We start from the raw sequence: 22,778 nt of genomic DNA, 5'->3' as shown, positions 1-22,778 counted from the left end.
CAGAACCAGCTTTGTAAATAATCTAGGTTTTGAAGACACGAGCAATGTTATAACTGAACCATGAACACAAAACCATCAAATCTTCCCCAAAAGGCAAAATTTACATATGAGATAGTCCTGGGACAGCACTCTTTAATAAAGGGATAAATGTTATTAATAGAAGATCTTGAATTGGAGGATCAAGATGTAGTATCAGTTTGGTTGCAGCTAACAGAGCAAAAAGTGGCAAATATTGGTCGGAGTTGCTTATAGTCCAAATAGTAAAGATGAGGTAGGTTTCAATCATGAAAGTAGAGATGCATATAAAGTTGGTAATATAGTAATAATGGGTCATTTCAGTGACTGGGTAAAGGGTGCACAGTGGCTCAGTGGTTAGCACTGGTACCTCACAGCACCAGGGACCTGGGTTCAACTCCAGTCTCTGTGCAAAGTCCACACAATCTCCCAATCTGTGTATGGGTTTCTTCCGGGTGCTCCGGTTCCTCCCACAGTCCAAAGGTATGCAGGTTAGATAAATTGGTCATGCTAAACTGCCCATAGTGTTCAGGGATGTGTAGGTTAGGTGCATTATTCAGGAGAAATGTAGAGTGATAGGGAAATGGGTCTGGGTGGGTTACTCTTCAGAGTGTCAGTGTGGACTTGTTGGGCCAAATGGCCTGTTTCCACACTATAGGTATTTTATGATTCTATGAATTCAGCACCGATACGTCAGAGGATAAATTCCTGTATGTGATATGGGCCTCTTGACTTTCCATAATCAGCAGGCTGATCATAAATCACATTAAATTGTTGTCTTGCTTTCCAACAAACAACATGGACTCCCTTCATAACCTTGATTTTTTTTTTTTTAAATTGTTTCTGAATCTGGAATCTGTCATATCTTCCAGGTTCACACACTGTCCATAAATATAGACATGTTCCTAACAAGACATTTAAACTTAGGACAAAGGTGCAGACCTAGATTGCTGTTATGTCTTTAATCTTTTAGAATGGGTTGCAGGTTTCTATTAATTATTATGTAAATCCCAGAACGTCTTTCAAGTCACATTCTTGAGATAATTCGTTCCATATATCTCAGTGTATAACACTATGATCTTTGTTGTGGTTCTGTTCGCCAAGCTGGGAATTTGTGTTGCAGACGTTTCGCCCCCTGTCTAGGTGACATCCTCATTGCTTGGGAGCCTCCTGTGAAGCGCTTCTGTGATGTTTCCTAAAGCATTTATAGTGATTTGTATCTGCCGCTTCCGGTTGTCAGTTCCAGCTGTCCGCTGCAGTGGCCGGTATATTGGGTCCAGGTCAATGTGCTTATTGATTGAATCTGTGGATGAGTGCCATGCCTCTAGGAATTCCCTGGATGTTCTCTGTTTGGCTTGTCCTATAATAGTAATGTTGTCCCAGTCGAATTCATGTTACTTGTCATCTGTGTGTGTGGCTACTAAGGATAGCTGGTTGTGTCCTTAAAAAAAAGACAGATAACCAGGTTCGACCTGCAAAGAACGAAACCTGAAAGCAACAACACCCCCAGATTCTATGGACTACCTAAAGTGCACAAACCAGACATCTCACTCAGACCCATAGTATCACTACCAGGGACACCATCACACAAACTGGCTAAAGAACTACAGCAGAAACTGAAACACCTGATCACTCTATACAATCAACACAGGAATTCTTGGACATCATCAGAAATATACACATAGACAAGGAAGAAACCATGGTCTCATTCGATGTAACGGCACTTTTCACCTCTATCGACAAAATCCTAGCCAGAGAAACAATAGCCAACCTGATGGACATACAGAACAGAAAACAGGACGCTGAACCTATGAACAAAGACGGCATACTCAAACTACTGGATCTGTGCCTCACAACACACTTCACATTCAACAAACAAATATATGAACAAATCAACGGCACACCCATGGGCTCACCCATCTCTGGACTCATAGCAGAAGCAGTAATGCAAAGATTAGAACAGTCTTACCTCAAATTCAACCCAAGCTCTGGGTCAGATATGTCGATGACACGTTTGTAATCATTAAAAACACAGAAATAGAAAACACACACCGGATCATCAACGCCACACTCACAGGAATCCGATTCACGAGAGGGGAAGAAAAGGATAGCCAACTCCCATTCCTAGACGTGATGGTACAGAGAACACCAGACGGAGAATTCACCACAAAGGTATACAGGAAAGCCACACACACAGACCAAGTCCTGAACTATGAAAGCAACCACCCCAACACACACAAAAGAAGTTGCATCAAGACACTGTTCAAAAGGGCCACAACACGCTGCAGCACACCAGAACTGCAAAAAGAGGAAGAGGAACACCTGTACAAGGTATTCGCCAAAAACGGATACCCGTGCAATTTCATCAACAGATGCCTAAGGGAAAGACAACAGAACGAGGACATGCCACAACCCAAAGGACTAGCCACTTTACCATACATCAGGAGCATTTCCGAACTGACAGCCAGACTACTGCGACCACTAGGACTCCTAACAGCACACAAACCAACAGCCACTCTCAGACAACAACTCACCAGGACGATGGACCCGATACCCAGCATGAGCAAAACCAATGTAGTGTACAAAATCCCATGCAAGAACTGCACAAAACACTACATAGGACAAACAGGAAGACAGCTAACGATCCGCATCCATGAACACCAACTAGCCACGAAACGACACGACCAGCTATCCTTAGTAGCCACACACTCAGATGACAAGCAACATGAATTCGACTGGGACAACATTACTATTATAGGACAAGCCAAACAGAGAACAGCCAGGGAATTCCTAGAGGCATGGCACTCATCCACAGATTCAATCAATAAGCACATCGACCTACACCCAATATACCAGCCACTGCAGCGGACAGCTGGAACTGACAACCAGAAGCGGCAGATTCAAACCACTACAAATGCCGGAGGAAAGATCACAGAAGCGCTTCACAGGAGGCTCCCAAGCACTGAGGATGTCACCTAGACAGGGGATGAAACGTCTGCAACACAAATTCCCAGCTCGGCGAACAGAACCACAACAACGAGCACCTGAGCTACAAATCTTCTCACAAACATTGAACTATGATCTTTTGCTATAAATTCTGTGTCCTATGATTCTGCCGCACGAGCTACCTGACGACAGAGCAGCGCTCTGAAAGCTTGTACTTTCAAATAAACCTGTTGGACTATAACCTGGAATTGCATGATTTTTAACAATAGGCTGAATAATTTCCTTCTGCTCCTATGTTGCTTTAAATTTTGCTTAAATGGATAAAGATACTGTTCTCAACATTTTGGAAATGGGGCAGAGCTCTTTGGGTAACCACAAGATCCACAGTGGGTTTTAAAAATCTTAACTGAAGGTTGGACAGGCAATCCTTTCCATAGATAGAAGGCAGAGGAAGATTGACCTGATGACTATCATTAAGATTATGGAGATATTGCTTGGAGATGAAGTTTATTTGCAAGCAAGACCATCACCAAGGACTATAAATATACGTCTCAAATAAAACAAATTTATCGGAGAGAAGAAACCTCTTCAACCAGAGTGTGTGGTTAAATGTGGAAGTCACTACCACAAGGTTTATTTGAAGCAACTGGCATTGATGAATCCAACACAATTTATGGAGGAGCTGAATGGCTTGTTCCTACTCTTAGATAGGAACAATGGAACATCCCAAAAGTGTTTCACAGGAGCATTATAAAACAATGCAGGACATCATGCCACACAATAGACAATAAGTGCAGGAGTAGGCCATTCTGCCCTTCGAGCCTGCACCACCATTCATTATGATCATGGCTGATCATCCTCAATCAGTATCCTGTTCCTGCCTTATCTCCATAACCCTTGATTCCACTGTCCTTGAGAGCTCTATCCAACTCTTTCTTAAACGAATCCAGAGACTGGGCCTCCACTGCCCTCTGGGGCAAAGCATTCCACACAGCCACCACTCTCTGGGTGAAGAGGTTTCTCCTCATCTCTGTCCTAAATGGCCTACCCCTTGTTTTTAAGCTCTGTCCTCTGGTTCGGCACTCACCCATCAGCAGAAACATGTTTCCTGCTTCCAGAGTGTCCAATCCTTTAATAATCTTATACGTCTCAATCAGATCCCCTCTCAGTCTTCTAAAATCAAGGGTATACAAGCCCAGTCTTTCAACATAAGATAGTCCTGCCATTCCAGGAATTGACCTCGTGAACCTACGCTGCACTCCCTCAATAGCCAGAACGCTTTTCCTCAAATTTGGAGACCAGAACTGCACACAATATTCCAGGTACGGTCTCACCAGGGCCCTGTACAGCTGGAGAAGAACCTCTTTGCTTCTATACTCAATCCCTCTTGTTATGAAGGCCAGCATGCTATTAGCTTTCTTCACTACCTGCTGTACCTGCATGCTATCTTCATTGACTGGTGTACAAGAACACCCAGATCTCTCTGTACTGCCCCTTGACCTAACTTGATTCCATTTAGGTAGTAATCTGCCTTCCTGTTCTTGTCACCAAAGTGGATAACCATACATTTATCCACATTAAACTGCATCTGCCATGTATCTGTCCACTCACCTAACATGTCCAGGTCACCCTGTAATCTCCTAACATCTTCCTCACATTTCACCCTGCCACCCTGCTTTGTATCATCAGCAAATTTGCTAATGTTACTGTTAATACCATCTTCTATATCATTAATATATATTGTAAAAAGCTGCAGTCCCAGCACTGATCCCTGCGGTACCCCACTGGTCACTGCCTGCCATTCCGAAATGGAGCCATTTATCACTACTCTTTGTTTCCTGTCAGCCAAACACTTTTCAATCCAAGTCAGTATTTTGCCCCCAATACCATGCACCCTAATTTTTCTCACTAACCTCCTATGTGGGACTTTATCAAAGGCTTTCCGAAAGTCCACTGGATCCACTACATCCACTGGATTGCCCTTGTCCACCTTCAGAGTTACATCCTCAAAAGATTCCAGAAGATTAGTCAAGCATGATTTCCCCTTCATAAATCCATGCTGACTCTGACCTATCCTGTTACTGCTATCCAGATGTGTCATAATTTCATCCTTTATAATTGACTCCAGCATCTTTACCACCACTGAGGTCAGACTAACTGGTCTATAATTTCCTGCTTTCTCTCTCGCTCCTTTCTTAAAACGTGGTACAACATTAGCCACCCTCCAATCCGCAGGAACTGATCCTGAATCTATCGAACTCTGGAAAATAATCACCAACGCATCCACGATTTCTAGAGCCACCTCCTTCAGTGCCCTGGGATGTAGACCATCAGGCTCCAGGGACTTAGCAACCTTCAGACCTAACAGTCTTTCCAACACCAATTCCTGGCAAATATAAATTCCCTTCAGTTCATGTCCTTCAGCCACTGGGAGATTGCTTGTGTCTTCCCCAGTGAACACAGATCTGAAGTATCAATTCTACTCTTCTGCCATTTCTTTGTTCCCCGTAATATATTCCCCTGTTTCTGTCTTCACGGGCCCAATTTTAGTCTGAACCATTTTTTCCCCTTTCACATACCTAAAAAAGCTTTTACTATCCTCCTTTATATTTTTAGCCAGTTTACCTTTGTACCTCATTTTTTCTCTGCATATTTCCTTCTTAGTAATCCTCTGTTGTTCTTTAAAAGCTTCCCAGTCCTCCGTTTTCCCACTCATCTTTGCCATGTTATACTTTTTCTCTTTTCACTTTATATGTTTCTTAACATCCCTCATCAACCACGGCCACCTCTGCCTCCTCCTTTTTTGGAATGAACTGATCCTGCATCTCCTGCATTACACCCAGAAATATCTGCCATTGTTCCTCCACTATCATCCCTGCTAAGGTATTGCACCATTGAACTTTGGCCAGCTCCTCCCTCATAGCTCCATAGGTCTCTTTATTCAACTGAAATATTGTCACTACCGATTGTACCCTCTCCCTTTCAAATTGCAGATTGAAGCTTATTGTATTATGGTCACTACCTCCTAATGGCTCCTTCACTTCGAGGTCCCTGATCAATTCTGGCTTGTTGCACAATACCAGATCCCGAATTGTCTTCTCCCTGGTTGGCTCCAGCACCAACTGTTCTAAGAATCCATCTCGGAGGCACTCCACAAAGTCTCTTTCTTGAGGTCTAATACCATCCTGATTCTCCTAGTCTACCTGCATGTTGAAATCTCCCATAACAACTGTAGTAGCATCTTTGCGACAGGCCAAGTTCAGCCCCTTATTCAACTTACACCCTACATCCATATTACTGTTTGGGGGCCTGTAGATAACTCCCAAGAGGGTCTTTCTACCCGTAGAATTTCTCAGGTCTATCCATACTGACTGTACATCCCCTGATTCTAGGTCCCCCCATGCAAGGGACTGAACATCATCCCTTACCAACAGGGCCACCCCACCCCCTCTGCCCATCAGTCTGTCCTTACGATAGCACGTATAGCCTTGAATATTCATTTCCCAGGCCCTATCCACTTGAAGCCACGTCTCAGTTATCCCCACAATTTCGTAGCTGCCAATTTCCAAAATTTCTAATACTTTGTGCATTCATATATAGTATTTTTAACTTGTTACTGCCCTCACCCTTCCTATCAACCCCTATTTCACTCAACCTTAGGGCATGATCCCTTTTTGAGTTTTCTGCTTCATTGATACCGTTGTCTTTCTTGACTTCCCTTGTTCTAACTTTCCCTTCAATTTCCTTCTTAAACTTCCAGTTTGTCCCCTCCCTCCCGCTATTTAGTTTAAACACAGCTGTGTCGCAGTAGCAAACAAGGAGTTACGCAGTCAGCTGACCAAAGGTTTGGTCTAAGCGATACATTTTAAGAAGCATCTTAAAGAAAGAAAGCAGCATAGAGTGTCTGAGAGGTGTATCAAGGTCAAGACAACACAAACTGGAGATGCACAAGAGGTCAGGATTAGAGACCTGCCGATATCAGGAAGGCTGAAGGGATTGGATAAATTAAATCATTCACTTACATCAATGATTCTGATTAAGAGTGTGATAGAAAGCAACAGAAAACTCTGACAATGAGAAAAGGGATAGAAATGTATGTATCGAGCAAAAAAAGGCTGGTATAAGCTCATTGAATCACATGGCTTGCTCTGTATTGTAAATATGTTTTAGGATGTTTTTCAAAAATATCAACATGTTCCACTCTAGGGCAGAAAGTACCTGAATTCTTCAACTGCTAGCTCCTGCTTTTGCCACTGGCAATGCCAAATCTCGGTGATATTTTTAAGAAGGTCTTCAGTCTGTCTGCAATTCAATGTCAAAGGAAAAGATAAGGGGCTTAGAGAGGGAAAAACATTGATTTCATCAAAATGTAGAGGTGCACAATGAGATTTGCAATTGATCTGATTTTGGAAGTCGGCAACAAAAAAAGAGACAGGTTACAAATGAGCACATTTCCACACCTTGATTAAAACAAAATCCGCTCCATCTCAATTCCTCTCAATGATTCTCCCCGAGACATGCAATAGACTCTCACTCAAAATGGGTGAGCCGAAGGTTGCTTGTACTGAAGGGCTGTTTTTACATAACCACCTGATGAAAGCGCTCCGAAAGCTGGTACTTCCAAATAAAACTGCTGGACTATAACCTGGTGTTGGGTGATTTTTAACTTTGTCCACCCCAGTCCAACACCAGTTCCTCCTCATCATGTTTACATAACTAGCTAGTTGGGAGCATGATTGTTGCTTAAAATGTAAATTTATAGGGCTAGAAGCTTAGGTCAGGATGGTCTATAATTGAAGACTTTAGAGTCATATAGATGTACAGCATGGAAACAGACACTTCAGTCCAACTTGTCCATGCCAGCCAGATATCCCAACCCAATCTAGTCCCACCTGCCAACACCCGGCCCATATCCCTCCAAACCCTTCCTATTCATATACCCATCCAGATACCTTTTAAACATTGCAATTGTACTAGCCCCCACCACTTCCTGTGGCAAATCATTCCATACACGTACCACCCTCTGCGTGAAAAAGTTACCCCTTAGGTCTCTTTCATATCTTTCCCCTCTCACCCTAAACCTATGCCCTCTAGTTCTGGACTTCCCCACCCCAGGGAAAAGACTTTTTTCCCTCAAAGAAATGAGGAGGGATAATTTTATAAACACAGCAAATTATGTGCAGGAATGTGCTGCCTGAAACAGCCATGGAATTGGATTAGCAAGTAACTTTCAAAAGAAAATTGGATAAAGATTTGAAAGGGAAAGACCTGCAGGAGCAATGGGAAAGAACAAAGGGGTTGAGATGAATTGAGGTGGCTGCTCTGGAGAGCCAGCCAAGGGACTACAGGCTGAACAATCCTATTTATGATCAGCAGGTAGAGGAGTTGTTGTTCAATGTACAGCAGGCCTGAGTGAAGCGTTGAGATACAAGTCCTCCTGTAAGGACTTCTTTATCATTGCAAACTGCTTCAGTGTTTCATGGGTACTACGTGAAACATTGTGAGGTGCGCTCGCTATTGAAACTAGCCCAGGGAGTGGTTGGCCATTTTCAATTCTGCATGGCTGCGAGGCAGAGGAGTTGTTGGCCAAAGCCCAGAGAATGTTAAATAAAAAACAAAAAAGCTGGGAATGTTTCAAATCATAAACAAAAAAGAAGTTGCTGGAAAAGCTCTGCAGGTCTGGTAGCATCTGTGAACAGAAATCAGAGTTAACGTTTTGGGTCTTGTGAGGAACGGTCACCGGATCAGAAATGCTAACTCTGATTTCTCTTCACGGAATGCTGCCGGACTTACTCAGCTTTTCCAGCAATTTTTTTTTGTAGTCGCGGAGAACACTCCCTTCCAGACATGTTTCAAGAAGTGCCAATGAACTTTCACTTCCTCATACGAACTGTTCCTGGTTCCTTCAATACCCAACCTCACCTTTCCCTGTTCACTTGCCACCTCCCCCCACCTCCAAATATTTTCCTAATCAATATGTCATTTGGCACCAAAGTTAGCCTCAACAACAGATTCCTCGGATCCTCAGATTAAATCCTCATTCACAACTCAGCCTCCAGAACAATGCAGTATATCCCTGTTCTTGGCTTTCAGTCAAGTTGCTGGACTCAATCTGTGCTTATGACACAAAGTCATGTCTTTTCCCCCAGATGGCTTTCCGCTGAAGCCAAGGCTATTCTGCAAAAACCAGAACCTTTCAAGTCGTCTGTTATCATCAAATTAATTTCCTTTTAAGAGTGTTCTCCCCTGCGTAGTTTAAAAAGGAGGCGTGCTGTTCAAGATGAAGATGAGGAGGCAGCTTTTCCTACAGAGGGTTGAGTGTCTATGAAACTGCTTTCCCAACAGCATTGTGGAGACAGCATCCACAACCCATCCATTTGGGTTTCCTCCGGGTGCTCTGGTTTCCTCCCAAAATCCAAAGATGTGCAGGTTAGGTGGATTGGCCTTGTTAAATTGTCCCATAGTGTTCAGGGATGTCTAGGTTAGGTGCATTAGTCAGGGGTAAATGTAAAAATGGGTGTGTTACTCTTCTGAGGGTCGGTGTGGACATGTTGTGCCAAAGGGCCTGTTTCCACACTGTAGGGATTCTATGAAACTATGACTCCTTGATCCCCTTATTAATCAAAGATGATCACACAGGAATGTTCTGTATATGGAATGCCAGAAGAAGTGGTAAATTTACAACAGTTAAAAGACACTGGGGCAGATGCATGTATAGGAAAGGTTCAGTGGAATATGGGCCAAAGCACAGGCAAGTGGGACTTGTTTAGATTGGGGAACCTGGTTTGCATGAACTGGGTGGACTGAAGGATGTGTTTCCATGCTGTATGACTCTATAAGCACCTATGTATCTCTGACTTAAATATACTCAATGGCTTGGCCTCCATAGCCCTCTGTGGCAATGAGTTCCACAAAGTCACCACCCTCTGCCTGAAGAAATTCCTCCTCATCTCAGCTCGAAAAGATTGTCCTTTCACCCTGAGGCTATGCTCTTCAGTCCTAGTTGCTTCTACGAGTAGAAACACCTTTTCATATTTGCTATGGCCAAGGCTCTCGGTATTCTGTAAGTTTTAATGAGATCACCCCTCATCCTTCTAAGTCCAATCGAGTACAGATCCCTAGTCCTGAACCTCTCCACATATGACAAGCCCTTCATTTCTGGGATCATTCTAGTAAAAGTCCACCCCCCCCCCCCCGGAATATTTGTCCTTACATACAGAACCCAAAACTGCTCACAATATTCCAAATGCGGTCTGACCAAACTTGATACAGCCACAGCAGTACATCTTTGTTCTTGTATTCTTGCCCTCTTGAAATGAATGCCAACATTGCATTTGCCATCCTAACTGCCAAGTCAGCCTGCACATTACCTGTAAGGGAATCCTGAACTCAAGTCCCCTCATGCTTCAGATTTCCAAAGCCTTTCCCTTTCTAGAAAATAGTCTACATCTCTATTCTTCCTACCATCGTGCATAACCTCACATTTTCCCACATTGCATTCCACTTTGCCCACTCTCCCAGCCTGTCCAGGTCCTTCTGCGGCCTCACAACTTCCTCAATACTACCCATCCCTCCACTTATCTTTGTGCCATGTGCAAACATAGCAACAATGCCCTCAATTGTTTCATTCGGATCGTTGGTGTATAACGTGAATAGTTGTGGTCCCAAATGCAAAACTCCACTAGTCGCTTAATTTGTCTATTCATGTGTAAAAATCTAATCTGATTCAGCTGTGCGATACTGGGCAAGCGCTGCATTAATTGGAGAGGTTATTTTTCAGATTAGACATCCACCTGATGTGGATGTTAAGAAAAATAAAATCCCAGAGCACTAGTTTAAAGAATATCAAGAGGGTTAACCCATAGCCAATATTTATCTCTCAAATCAACATCACAAACACAAATTATCTGTTAAAAATCACACAACACCAGGTTATAGTCCAACAGGTTTAATTGGAAGCACTAGTTTTCGGAGCAACGCTCCTTCGTGACAATCACCTGATGAAGGAGCGTCGCTCCTTTGAAACTTTGAAATTCTTTGCAGTTAGACACATTTGAATCACAGAGCCCCTAATCATCATGACTGCCATGATACAAATTGATAAACTGAAACCAGGATTGGAAGTTTATGGAAATACAGAAGAACTCTGGTTGTACTGGACAAGTGGCCAAAAGTCCTGCTTCCTAATTATACAGACATGGAGAGCTCTGCCGAAAACTTCAGGGAGTTCCAGTAGAAGGTTACAAAACAGAGGCGGAGTTGTCCTCTCGAGCCCACCATGACGACAGTCACAGAATGACAACAGCGCCCTGAGCACTAACCATCTCTTTCAATTCCCAGACTCTGGAGAGACTTGCTCAAATGTAGTCAGTGGGGCGTGATGGAAATAAACTGTATGCTTCAGACTGATAAGCAGGTCAATTCATTTATTAGCACCTAAATCATTCAGAAAATCTTGCAAGATAACATTGAGCAAGAAACAAAGGAAAGTTGACTCACCTTTTAGCGGGAGATGATGCAATCTCCTTGTAAAGCCTTGCACACTCTGTCACATTCTTATCCCAGAAATTTGCCACCTGACTAAACAAAAAAATAAGTTTTATTATTGACGAACCATGTTGAGTGAAAAGGATATTATAAACTGGAGAGGGTGCACAAAAGATTTACCAGGATTTTGCCAGGAATACTGGTTTGAGTTATAAAAAGGAGCGTAGGAGATTGCAACCTTTCAAAGGTTTATAAAATCATGAGGGATATGGATAAAGTAAATTGCAAGAGCCTATTCCCTCACATGGCGAGTTCAAAACCAGGCGGCATATTTCAAAGGTGAGAGAAGAAAGATTTAAAGAGGACCCAAGAAGCAACTTTGCTTTTTCACACAAAGAATGGCTCGTATGTGGATCGAACTGCCAGAGGAAGTGGCGGATGCAGGTACAGTTACAACGTTTAAAAGACATTTGGATACGTTCATGAATAGGAAAGGTTTGATGGGAAATGAGCCAAACACAGGCAGGTGGGACTTGTTTAGTTTGGGAACATGGTCAGCACGGACTGGTTGGATCAAAGAGTCCTACAGCATGGAAACGGACTCTATGAATCACTGTGTAGGGGAGGCAGTATTGCCATTGAATCGTAATCCAGAGATCCAAAAAAATCCTTTGGTTTAGATTAAATTAGATTAGATTCCCTACAGTATGGAAACAGGCCCTTCGGCCCAACAAGTCCACTCCGACCCTCCGAAGAGTAACCGACCCAGACCCATTCTCCTACCCTGTATTTATCCCTGACTCATGCACCCAACACAATGGGCAATTTAGCGTGGCCAATTCACCTAACCCGCACATCTTTGGACTGTGGGAGGAAACCGAAGCACCTGGAGGAAACCCACGCAGACACAGGGAGAATTTGCAAACTCCACACAGACAGTCACCTGAGTCTGGAACCGAAGCCGGGTCCCTGGCGCTGTGAGGCAGCATTGTTAACCACTGAGGTCAAATTTGTCTTTAATTAATAAACCTGCAATTAAAAGTTAGTCTAATAATGATCTTGAAACTATTTTTAATTGTCATAAAAGTCGATCTGGCTTACACACCTAGCAATCTTCCATCCCTACCTAGTCTGGCCTACATGTGACACCAGATTCACAGAAATGTAGTTAACTCAATTTCCCTTGGAAACAGCCCTAAGGTCACCATAAAGTCCCTTAAAAGGAATGACCCCAGTTGGATCAACCAGCATTGACCAAGGCAGCTGGACCAACAAACCCTGTCAGGCAACCCTCCAAGCTCTCCTTGGGCCCTGCACCAAAACTCGGAGAGCTGTCCCCCAGACTGTGGAGCAACAGCCCGATATAGTCAAAAGGAGACAGACAACATCCCGGCCTTCATCATGGCCATCCCTGGGAATTTCCAGGTGGCAACACAGTAGTTTGCAGTCAAAACAGAATTACCTCAGGGATCCTCAACACTAACTCCACACCTGATGGCATCAGGTCAACCACAGCTTGGAAACTTCCTACTGATTATCACCTACCACCACTATCAGCTGATGGATCAGGTCTTTTCTATTGGACGCCACTTGCTGGAAGCACCAAGAGGTGACAATAGCACATAACATACTCTGGGTGGGGAAACCAGAGTGTCTATCACTAAGAGTGGCCCAGGAGTAACATTACTGATCAAGCTGGCAAACTCGTAAGGGACATAGTTGCTGGACTGGGCCTGTGGCCAGTGGATAGGAAACAAATAAGAAAAATAATGTACTTTATCTCATTGTCACAAATCTACCACTTCCAGAGGCATCAGTCAATGACATAGCTGGTGGAAGTGACCACTACACACTCCTTTTGGAGATACAGACCTGCAAGCACATCTTCAATCATGCTGTGTGGCATGACAACCATGCAGAATGGGATAGAGTTTGAACTTCCTGAGATTGTTAGATTTTGAGATTTAGCAACTCTCGACTGGGCCTCCATAAGGGTTATCGCTGTGAGTCATCAGCGATAGGGTTAGGGTTAGGGTTAACCCTATTGCTGTGGGTCATCAGCAGACATACACTCAAAGCACAATCTTCAACCTTATAGGTTTGACACATCCCTCACTGCACCATTACCATCGAGGGAGGGGATCAACCAAGAATTAAAGATGTAGTGCCTGGAGCAACACCTGCCATTCCTAGACACAAGATGCCAAAGAGATATGGCCACAACTTCCAGATGACTCGCACAACAAACAGTGCAAGCAGCTGCAATAGACAGAGCCAATCGATCCCACAACCAACAAATCAGAACTAAGTTCTGCAGTCCTGGTATATCCAGTTGTGAATGGTGGTGGACAATTAAACAATTCACTGGAGGAGGAGGCTGCGTAAATATCCCTGCCTCAATGGTGGGGAAGCCTTACACATCACTGCAAAAGGATCAGGCTGAAGTATTCATGGTAATGTTGAGCCACAGGTTCTGAGTGGGTGATCATTTTTTCCAGAGGTGCTCAGTATCCAGATGCCAGCCTTCAGCCAATTCAATTCATTCAAATTAATATCGAGAATAGGCTGAAGGTACTAGATACTGTAAATGCTATGGGCTCTGACAACATTCTGACCATAGAAAGGAGTTTGATTCCACCCTCAAGCAACTGTCTGAGTGGAGTTTGCACGTTTTCCCAGTGTTTGCGTGGGTTTCCTCCGGGTGCTCCGGTTTCCACCCACAGTCCAAAGACATGCAGGTTAGATGAATTGGCCATGCTAAATTGCCTAAAGTGTTCAGGGATGTGTTGGCTAGGAGCATTAGTCAGGGGTAAATATAGAGCAATAGGGTCTGGGTGGGTTACTCTTTGTAGGGTCGGTGTAGACTCATTGGGCTGAAGGGTCTGTTTCCATGCTGTAGGGATTCTATATATAAAAAAAAGACTTGTGCTCCAGAGCTACCAGACTCCAAACTATATTGCTCCATAAAAGCTCCAACACTGGCACCTAACCAGCAGTTTAAAAAGATTACCCAGGTACGTCCTGTCCACTGAACAAAGGCCAAGATACAATCAAGAGAAATATAGTCCTAGTATACTGTACCGTCAAAACGATAGAGACGATTGTCAACAGTGCTATCAATTGGCACTTACTCAATAACACCCTGCTCACCAACACTCAGTTGCATTCTGGCAGACCCACTCAGCTCCTGATCTTATTACAACCTTAGCTCGAGCATAAACAAAAACAGCTCAAGAGAGTCAGAGAGAATGATTGCCCTTGACATTAAGGCAGCATTTGACCACGTTTGACATCAAGGAGCCCTATTAAAACTTGTGTCAATTGTGACAGAACTGTGCCTTGAAGAGAGATGTATTGGGTGCTGTTTCTCTAATAGAGGGGTGTGGTGACAGTGTTACCAGAACATCTCCTTCAGACTGGCGCTTGGCAAAGAGCTTTTAAATTCTTGCTGTGTGTGTGTTTTTAATGAGATGGAAAAAAAATCATGTATGCAGGGTCAGGGTTCAAACAGACCTAAAAAGACTTTCAGTTAGTGAGAAGATTTCTGCTGGCTGCTGAGCTTAATACTGAATTTCTCTGCTGGAGTGAAGTCTTAGACAGGCAGGCTGCCTCTTAAAAATCATAAGGGGCAGATTGTTTCATTTTTCTGGACTGGGGAGAGAGACAGCACATGCGAATCATAGCTGTTCTGCTGAATTACATTTTTGCCAAAGGATGCTGCTTACATTGGAACAGTTAAATCATATATTATCTTGTGAAGTCATTCAATAGAGTTACTTTAGTTACACTATAAGAATAATGCGGGTTTTGATTAAAGCCTATTGGTGGACCATGCAAATCACATCGGGAACACAGCACCTTACACTTGCCTTTAAATAACAAATAGTCAGAGTCTACACTATCTGACTTTAGTTTGGGGGGTCTAGTCTTGTCCATAACAATGGGGATCAGCGTTAAACCTCTCCATTGGAGATAGTCATCCCAAGCAGAAAGGAAGATGTTTGTTACTTTGAGATGCAGACAGGTTTAGCGCACAAAGTTTAGAATGCAGGTACATCAAGTAATTCGGAAAGTTAACAGATTCTTTTAGTTAATTGTACTCACTTTTCCTGTCAAAGGAGATGCTGCATTTATACAGAGGTCTGGTGAGAACACACTTAGGGTACTGCACACAGTAATCGTCACCTTATTTAAGAAAGGATGTACATGCACTAACACACCCAGATCTCTGTGCTTCGCAAAGCGCTGCAATTGCTCACCAATAACAAAATGCTTTTTTGTTTTATTCCTCCTGTCAAAAATGGACAATTTTACATTTTTCCATGTTATACTCCATTTGCCACATCTTTGTCCAGTTTCTTTATCTGTATTTTTTTGTAGCTTCCTTATGTCCTATTCATAATATATTTTCCTACTTTGCATCATCAGCCAATTTGATAACAATATCTTCCATCTCTCCATCTAAATCACTTTTTCAGTTGAGGTCCCAGCACCAATCCCGTGCCACACCTTTCATTACATCTTACTAACTGTGTGGAATTTGCACATTTTCCCCATGTCTGCGTGGGTTCCCTCCCATAGTCCAAGGACGTGCAGGTTAGGTGGATTGGCCATGCTAAAATTGTCCAGGGATGTGCTGGCTAGGAAGGTTAGCCATTGCAAGTGCAGGGTTACAAGGATAGTGTGTGGGGGTGGATCTGGGTGGGTTGGTCTTCAGAGGGTCAGTGTGGACTTGATGGGCTGAATGGCCTGCCGCAACACCAATTCTATGAAATGATTTATTTTAAAATCAGTAAATGTTCTTCTCGTTTCTTTATCTCTGTCCAATTATCAACACTATGGTCATTACTACCAAACTATTGCACTGGGATTGAATTGTCACTGAGGGATACTTGGCCAAACCGAGGCCAGTAACCAGCAGAAACCTTCTTAGATTTAGCCCCACTGTTTCTTACCTGTAAGCGCACTTGTCGCAACCTCTGTCACCAGCTTTCTTTTCACTGACATGTATTTGCCTTTCTTTGGGGTAGGTGACCTGTGACCTTGAAAAGGGAAGCATGAGCTAGCATCAGTTTTACTAATATACACAATAAAAACTGAAAGAACTGCTGGTGCTGTAAATCAGAAACAAAAACAGAAATTGCTGGAAAAACTCAGCTGGTCTGGCAGCAACTGTGGAGAGAAAACAGAATTAACATGTCGGGTCCAGTGATCCTTCCTCAGGACGAATATACTGACTAATATGACTAATATTTTTGCCTGGAACAGAAAAAGGAGAAAGTGAGGACTGCAGATGCTGGAGATCAGAGCTGAAAATGTGTTGCTGGAAAAGCGCAGCAGGTCAGGCAGCATCCAAGGAGCAGGAGAATCGACGTTTCGGGCATGAGCCCTTCTTCAGGAAAAGGGCCAATGGTAACATCGACCAGAATGGTCACCATGATTTTGTAACCATGGTTTCTTTGTTACAACAACAACACGGCACGGTGGCTCAGTGGTTAGCACTGTTGCCTCACAGCACCAGGGACCTGCGTTCAATTCCCACCGTGGGCAACTGTCTGTGTGGAGTTTGCACATTCTCCCCGTGTCTGCGTGGGTTTCCTCCGGATGCTCCGGTTTCCTCCCACAGTCACAAAGATGTGTAGGTTGGGTGAATTGGCCATGCTAAACTGCCCATAGTATTAGGTGCATTAGTCAGGGGTAAATGAAGGGAATTGTGTTTGGGTGGGATGCTCTTCGAAGGGTTGGTGTGGACTTGTTGGGCTGAAGGGCCTGTTTCCACACTGTAGGGAATCTTAAAAAAAATCTAAAAACCTAAAACAAAATATGCATTTATATAACCCTTTTCACCATACTATTAGAGAAGACAACTTCCTACCAAAGATGCTACATAAATATAACAAAGCGCCCCAATACACTTCATATGAGCATTGTAAAACAAAGTGTGACACTGAGCCACATAGGCAGATCACCAAAAGCTTGCTCAAAAGGTGAGTTCTAAGAAGTGTCCTTCAAAAGAAGCATTTAAAAGCTAGCGAGGTGAAGGAAGGAAGGAATAGGAGAGTGAAGATGGAGAACAGCTAACAGATGGAAGGAATAAAATTTTATAATGAGACATTTATAAATAAATCATTTTTATGTTTATTCATAGTTAAATACCATATCTTTGTCAGAGAACTATTACTTAATTTTCCCCTTGTCCTTTAAAAAGTGCACGACTTTACCCACCATTAATTAGAATTAGGTTTTACTATCACATGTACTGAAGTACAGTGAAAAGTGTACAAATCGCCATTCTCCAGCACCATCTTAGACACAAAGGTACCTAGGTACAACATCCTAGGTATAAAGTAGAAAATAAAGAAATAAGAAATAAGAAATAAATAAAAGTTTAGCATTAAAGTCCTTCTTAACGGTTTAGCCATGGAGGTGGATCCAGGCTGTTCCACAACTGACGCTGAGGTCATCACCAGTAAGTGGTCCTTCAACATGCAGAAAAGTGTCACCATTCTTCGGCGCCATCTTGCTTCACCGATGACCCACACGGTCTCATGGTTGCAATCTTGGCAAAGCAGCTGCTGCTGAAACTGCTGGTTGCTGTCCACAGAAGGTAAGTATGGTTAAAGTTAAAAAAAACAGAAAGAAAATGAAACTAAAAGCAGATGGAGCAGAAGAGTCTGCACTTGGCTTTATCTCGTCGCCAACAGTTGTACATTGGAGGCAAAAACCCAAGGAATCCTCAACATTGAATCAACACCCCAGGAAGTCTCACTGCATTGTTGAGAGGAGAGAATAGAATACATGCTTAGAGATAGACAGAAAAAGAGACAGGCAGGCAAAGTGTTTTAGATTAGATTACTTACAGTGTGGAAACAGGCCCTTCAGCCCAACAAGTCCACACTGACCCGCCGAAGCGCAACCCACCCAGACCCATTCCCTTACATTTACCCCGTCACCTAACACTATGAGCAATTTAGCCTGGCCAATTCACCTAACCTGCACATTTTTGGATTGTGGGAAAAAACAGGAGTACCCAGAGGAACCCCACGCAGACACGGGGAGAATGTGCAAACTCCACACAGAGAGTCACCTGAGGCGGGAATTGAACCCGGGTCTCTGGCGCTATGAGGCAGCAATGCAAACCACTGTGCCACCATGCCACCCACTGTGCCACCGTGCCGCCCATGGTGTTGGTTGATGATAAGCTGAGATAGAGCGCCAGAGAGAGTGAGAATGAGAGAAGCATAGGCAAGAGAACATAAGGCGAGAGAACACGAGAGTGAGGCATTGGAAAGCAAAGTGATTGCTGATGATAAGAGGGAGAGAGAGAAAAAGGCATAAGTATGCAAAGTAATTGTTGATAAGCTGAGAGAGAGAGACAGAAATGCTACAATGATAATAAGAAATGTAAATAACTTAAAATGTGCTGGCTGTGCTGGGGGCAATCCATACAAAACAAAGGTGTGGCTGTAGATAATAATATGGAGGAAGGTGTTCACATTCTTAAACTCAATGTTGAGTCCTCAAGTCTGTAAGGTATCCAGCGGAACATCAGAACTAGGAGCAGGAATAGGCCATCTGGCCGTTTGAGCCTACTCTTCCATTCAATAAGGTCATGGCTGCTCTTTACGTGGACTAAGCTCCATTTAACCGCGCTCTCACCATAACCCTTAATTCTTTTATTGTTCAAACAAAAAAATCTATCTTAGCTTTAAAAACATTGACTGAAGTAGCATCAACTACTTCCCTGGGCAGGGAATTCCATAGATTCACAACCCTCTGGGTGAAGAAGTTCCTTCTCCATTCAGTCCTAAATCTGCTCCCCTTCATTTTGAGGCTCTGTCCTCTTGTCCTAATTTCACCTGCCAGTGGAAACATCCTCTCTACTTCTATCTTATAGAAATATATAAATTTATGGAGGGAATAGATAAGATCACCCCTCATTCTTTTGAATTCCAATGAATATAATCCCAGTCTACTCAGCCTCTCCTCACAAGCCAACCCCCTCAACTCCGGAATCAACCGATTCTGTGCCACCGTGCCGCCAAGATGGGGAAACTTAAAAACAAGAGGCATAGGTTTAAGGTGAGAGGGGAAAAGTTTAAAAGGGACCCAAGGGGCAACATTTTCCACGCAGAGGGTGGCACGTTTATGGAAGTGGTGGAGGCTGGTACAATGACAACATTTAAAAGGCACCTGGATAGGTATAGGAATAGGAAGGGTTTAGGGGATATAGGCCAAGTGCTGGCAAATGGGACTAGATATACGTAGGATATCTGGTCAGCATGGACGAGTTGGACCAAAGGGTCTGTTTCGGTGTTGAACATCTCTATGACTCTCTTTGGTCTGGTCTATGACTCCAGATCCACAGCAATGCAGTTGCCCCTTTACTAGCAAGTCATTACAGTCAAGAGCAACTAGTGACAGGTAACCAACTGCTGACGTTTCCAACAACAACATCATCTCGTGGAAGAAAGAAGCAAACACAACTGCCCCACCAAGTTGTAAAGCAGTTTTCAGAAATGGCACACAAGAAGTTCAACAGAATAAATTTGATAGGCAAAGTAAGATAATCGAGAAGGTGAATGGGAGTGAGGTTAAGTGAACAAAAAGCTGGTACAAACGTGATAAGCCAGGTGGCTTGAATTGCATCGATGACTGGTCAATGTTGGCGTGCAGATGAAGGATAAACCAGCAGAAATGCACAAAGCACTGCCTGTGCAATGCACAAATAATGAGACATTAATGGAATGCACATTATATTTAAGAAAATTACAGTGAATAAACAGGTCTGTATTTAAAAACTACAGTGAACACACGAAGAGAGAGAGAGAGAGACACTTTGCGTTTAGTTGTGAATATGGGGGTAAGGCCCCCCTCTTCCTGTTAGTATTCTTGCTCAGTTTGACTAATCTATCTATCGTCATTCTACCAAAGTACAATGGGGGTCCAGAGCCTCAAATACAAGTAAATGCCACCTTGTATAATTGTCTTTGGGTTTTGCTGTAACTTCGGCGGTTGATTGTTCTCCACATACAAAGGCTGAACAAAACTGAACTGCTTTGGTAGCAATGTATACGGACAAAGTTTTTTAAAAAATGAATAAAGTATATCTTTGCCATTTAAAAATGGTCTTTTAGAAACAAGATATATTAATTTCAGGCTTGTATTTAAATCTCATGAACTCAAATGCCATTGGCTGCCGGTGATAATCAAGCAGTTAACATGCTTCCAAACCATCCTCAATGTTCCTCAGTAACTCTTTTACTAGGTTGCACAACACAAAATCCTTGTGGAAGCAGTCCATCTGATCCCTAGAGAATTGGCTGGCCTTGGACTTTCTGAGTTCCCTGTTGGTACAGTCAAGATCAGAAACAGAGTTTGGCAGAGCGTTTCCCACCAATTTCCCCTGCCTCCAACAAGGAAATAAAAATCCACACAACTCCGCCACGTACCCACCCCACCCTCCAAAAAACTTTTTTAATAGAAATCTTGATGTAAAAACCTTAATTTGGAAAAAAAATGATCTTTGAGAGCTGTTAGTACTGTGCTGTTGGGTTTTATAATTAACCAGGAGGGAACAGCGAACAAGTGAAGGTACTCAAAGTCAACTTGCCCATACAGTAATGTTCAAATCGTTAACTGGAATTGGGCGGGGTAAGGGATCAGCAGCGAGACTTCTTGGGTAACGGACCCCACACAAAAAAAAAACAGCCAGAAATATTCCCAACCTCTAGATTACCTGCAGTAACACTTCCCAATCCCTCCATCTCAAAAACTTCGAGGCTAAGTGACAAAGGAGACTGCAGTAAATGTCGAACAGAAATGTCAGCTAGCCCAGAAACAAGTGAGCGTTTTTTTTTTAGAAAAAAGAAAATGACCTACCTGTAATTAAACTGTGTGAAGAGCCCTATAATTAGGAAAAGAGAAAGCGCACAGATGCACGCTGTCTCCTTAAAAAAGAGGAGCATATCAGTCAGCGAGATTCTTGAAATGCAGCAGAGAAATTAGGATTTCTTGTTTTGGCTGACCGTACAAGTTATCCTTTTGGGTGTCTGTTTTCTTTATTTTTCTCCAGCTTTCTTGAGAAAAGGCACATCAGGCGTTCACACAGGAGGTTAGAACGTGATTCCCTGAGACTAGCGTCGAGCTCGGTGTATTTCCAATTGCTGGGACCATTCAGCCCCTCTTTGCTGCACTCCCCCTGTCCGGGCTAGTGCTGCCGATTACCAATGACCTGTCGTGGGATCGAACCGTGGCTTCACTTTGCAAGACCAGCCTCCCATCTGCTTATCAGACACTCTTGGGTCTGGCTGCTATTCAAAGGAAAAACTGTAATCATCAAAGACTGATTGCTGGATTTCACTGGCGAGGGTTAAAGAAATCTTTTGCCTCCTGTGACAAGACACCCAGAGCACGCTCCCAATTGAATCTCCTACAAGCTGCATCGCCTCTTGGATTTTTTTTGGCATGCACTGTATATCCCCATAGAGGTCAGGATTAGTGACAGATTGCTGAGCCAATCATTGGGTCGTTTCTTCTCTTTCAACCAATGCCATATAAGAAGGCAGGTCTTCCTAGTCACTACGCTTACTGTTGGTGGAACGTGGTTCCCAGTCGATCCTAACCCAGCGTTCGGCTGCCATGAAGTTTGTAGCATGCTCATCAGAGGACTCGTGTGATAGTGTCCCTGTCTCTGAGCTTGGAGACCTGGGAGTTGAAGTCCTACCTGCCCCAGAGTTGTGTAACAACATCCCTGAACGGGCTCGTTCGAAAATATCGCCAGCATTCATCAGTGGCTTGGTGGTAATGTCCCTGGTGCTGAGCCAGGGGACTGAGGTTCAAAGCCTCGCCTGCCCCAAAGGGGTAAAAACAATGACTGCAGATGCTGGAAACCAGATTCTGGATCAGTGGTGCTGGAAGAGCACAGCAGTTCAGGCAGCATCCGACAAGCAGCAAAATCGACGATTCGGGCAAAAGCCCTTCATCAGGAAGGGGTATAGCAATAACTTCGGGTAGTTTGAAGAGGAAAAATCACCAACACACCTTAGAGCCAGCTTTACCTGAGGGTGGCACAATGTGTTATTCAGTACGCAAGTTTATAAACATTTCATTACCAGAATGACTCACCAGGAGGACGTTCAGTCCATCAAGTCAGTCCTAGCTCTTTCAAACAATAATCCAGCTAATCTCACTGTCAGTCACCCACATTCTTTCCTTCCAAATATTCATACATTGTGTTTTGATATCAATTATTAACACTGACATATCATTTTAAAACAATTCATTCCACGTTCTAATCACAGTTTTATTTTCTTCGTGTTCCATCTGAT

The 22,778-nt window shown here is 43.4% G+C and overlaps 1 protein-coding gene across 2 annotated transcripts in view; it reads right to left on the bottom strand.

Annotated features, from left to right (window-relative positions):
• Window positions 1-21,884, bottom strand: part of LOC122539794 (uncharacterized) — a 73,733-nt gene extending 51,849 nt beyond the window's left edge. For both annotated transcript variants that reach the window (XM_043674854.2, XM_043674857.2), the window contains exons 1-4: window positions 21,331-21,884; window positions 16,404-16,490; window positions 11,461-11,541; window positions 7,180-7,263 (exon numbers count right to left, since the gene is read on the bottom strand). In XM_043674854.2, coding sequence (XP_043530789.2) covers window positions 7,180-7,263; window positions 11,461-11,541; window positions 16,404-16,490; window positions 21,331-21,416 — 338 coding nt within the window. In that variant the 5' untranslated portion in view covers window positions 21,417-21,884. The remainder of the gene's footprint in view (window positions 1-7,179; window positions 7,264-11,460; window positions 11,542-16,403; window positions 16,491-21,330) is intronic.
• Window positions 21,885-22,778: the final 894 nt, after the last annotated feature.

Source organism: Chiloscyllium plagiosum, unplaced genomic scaffold, assembly GCF_037043375.1.
Source record: "Chiloscyllium plagiosum isolate Xiang-an unplaced genomic scaffold, Cpla_swu_hap1 HiC_scaffold_32, whole genome shotgun sequence".
NCBI classification, from domain to species: Eukaryota; Metazoa; Chordata; class Chondrichthyes; order Orectolobiformes; family Hemiscylliidae; genus Chiloscyllium; species Chiloscyllium plagiosum.
The sequence above is the reverse complement of the archived record's forward strand: the minus strand, read 5'-3'. Positions and strand labels throughout refer to the sequence as shown.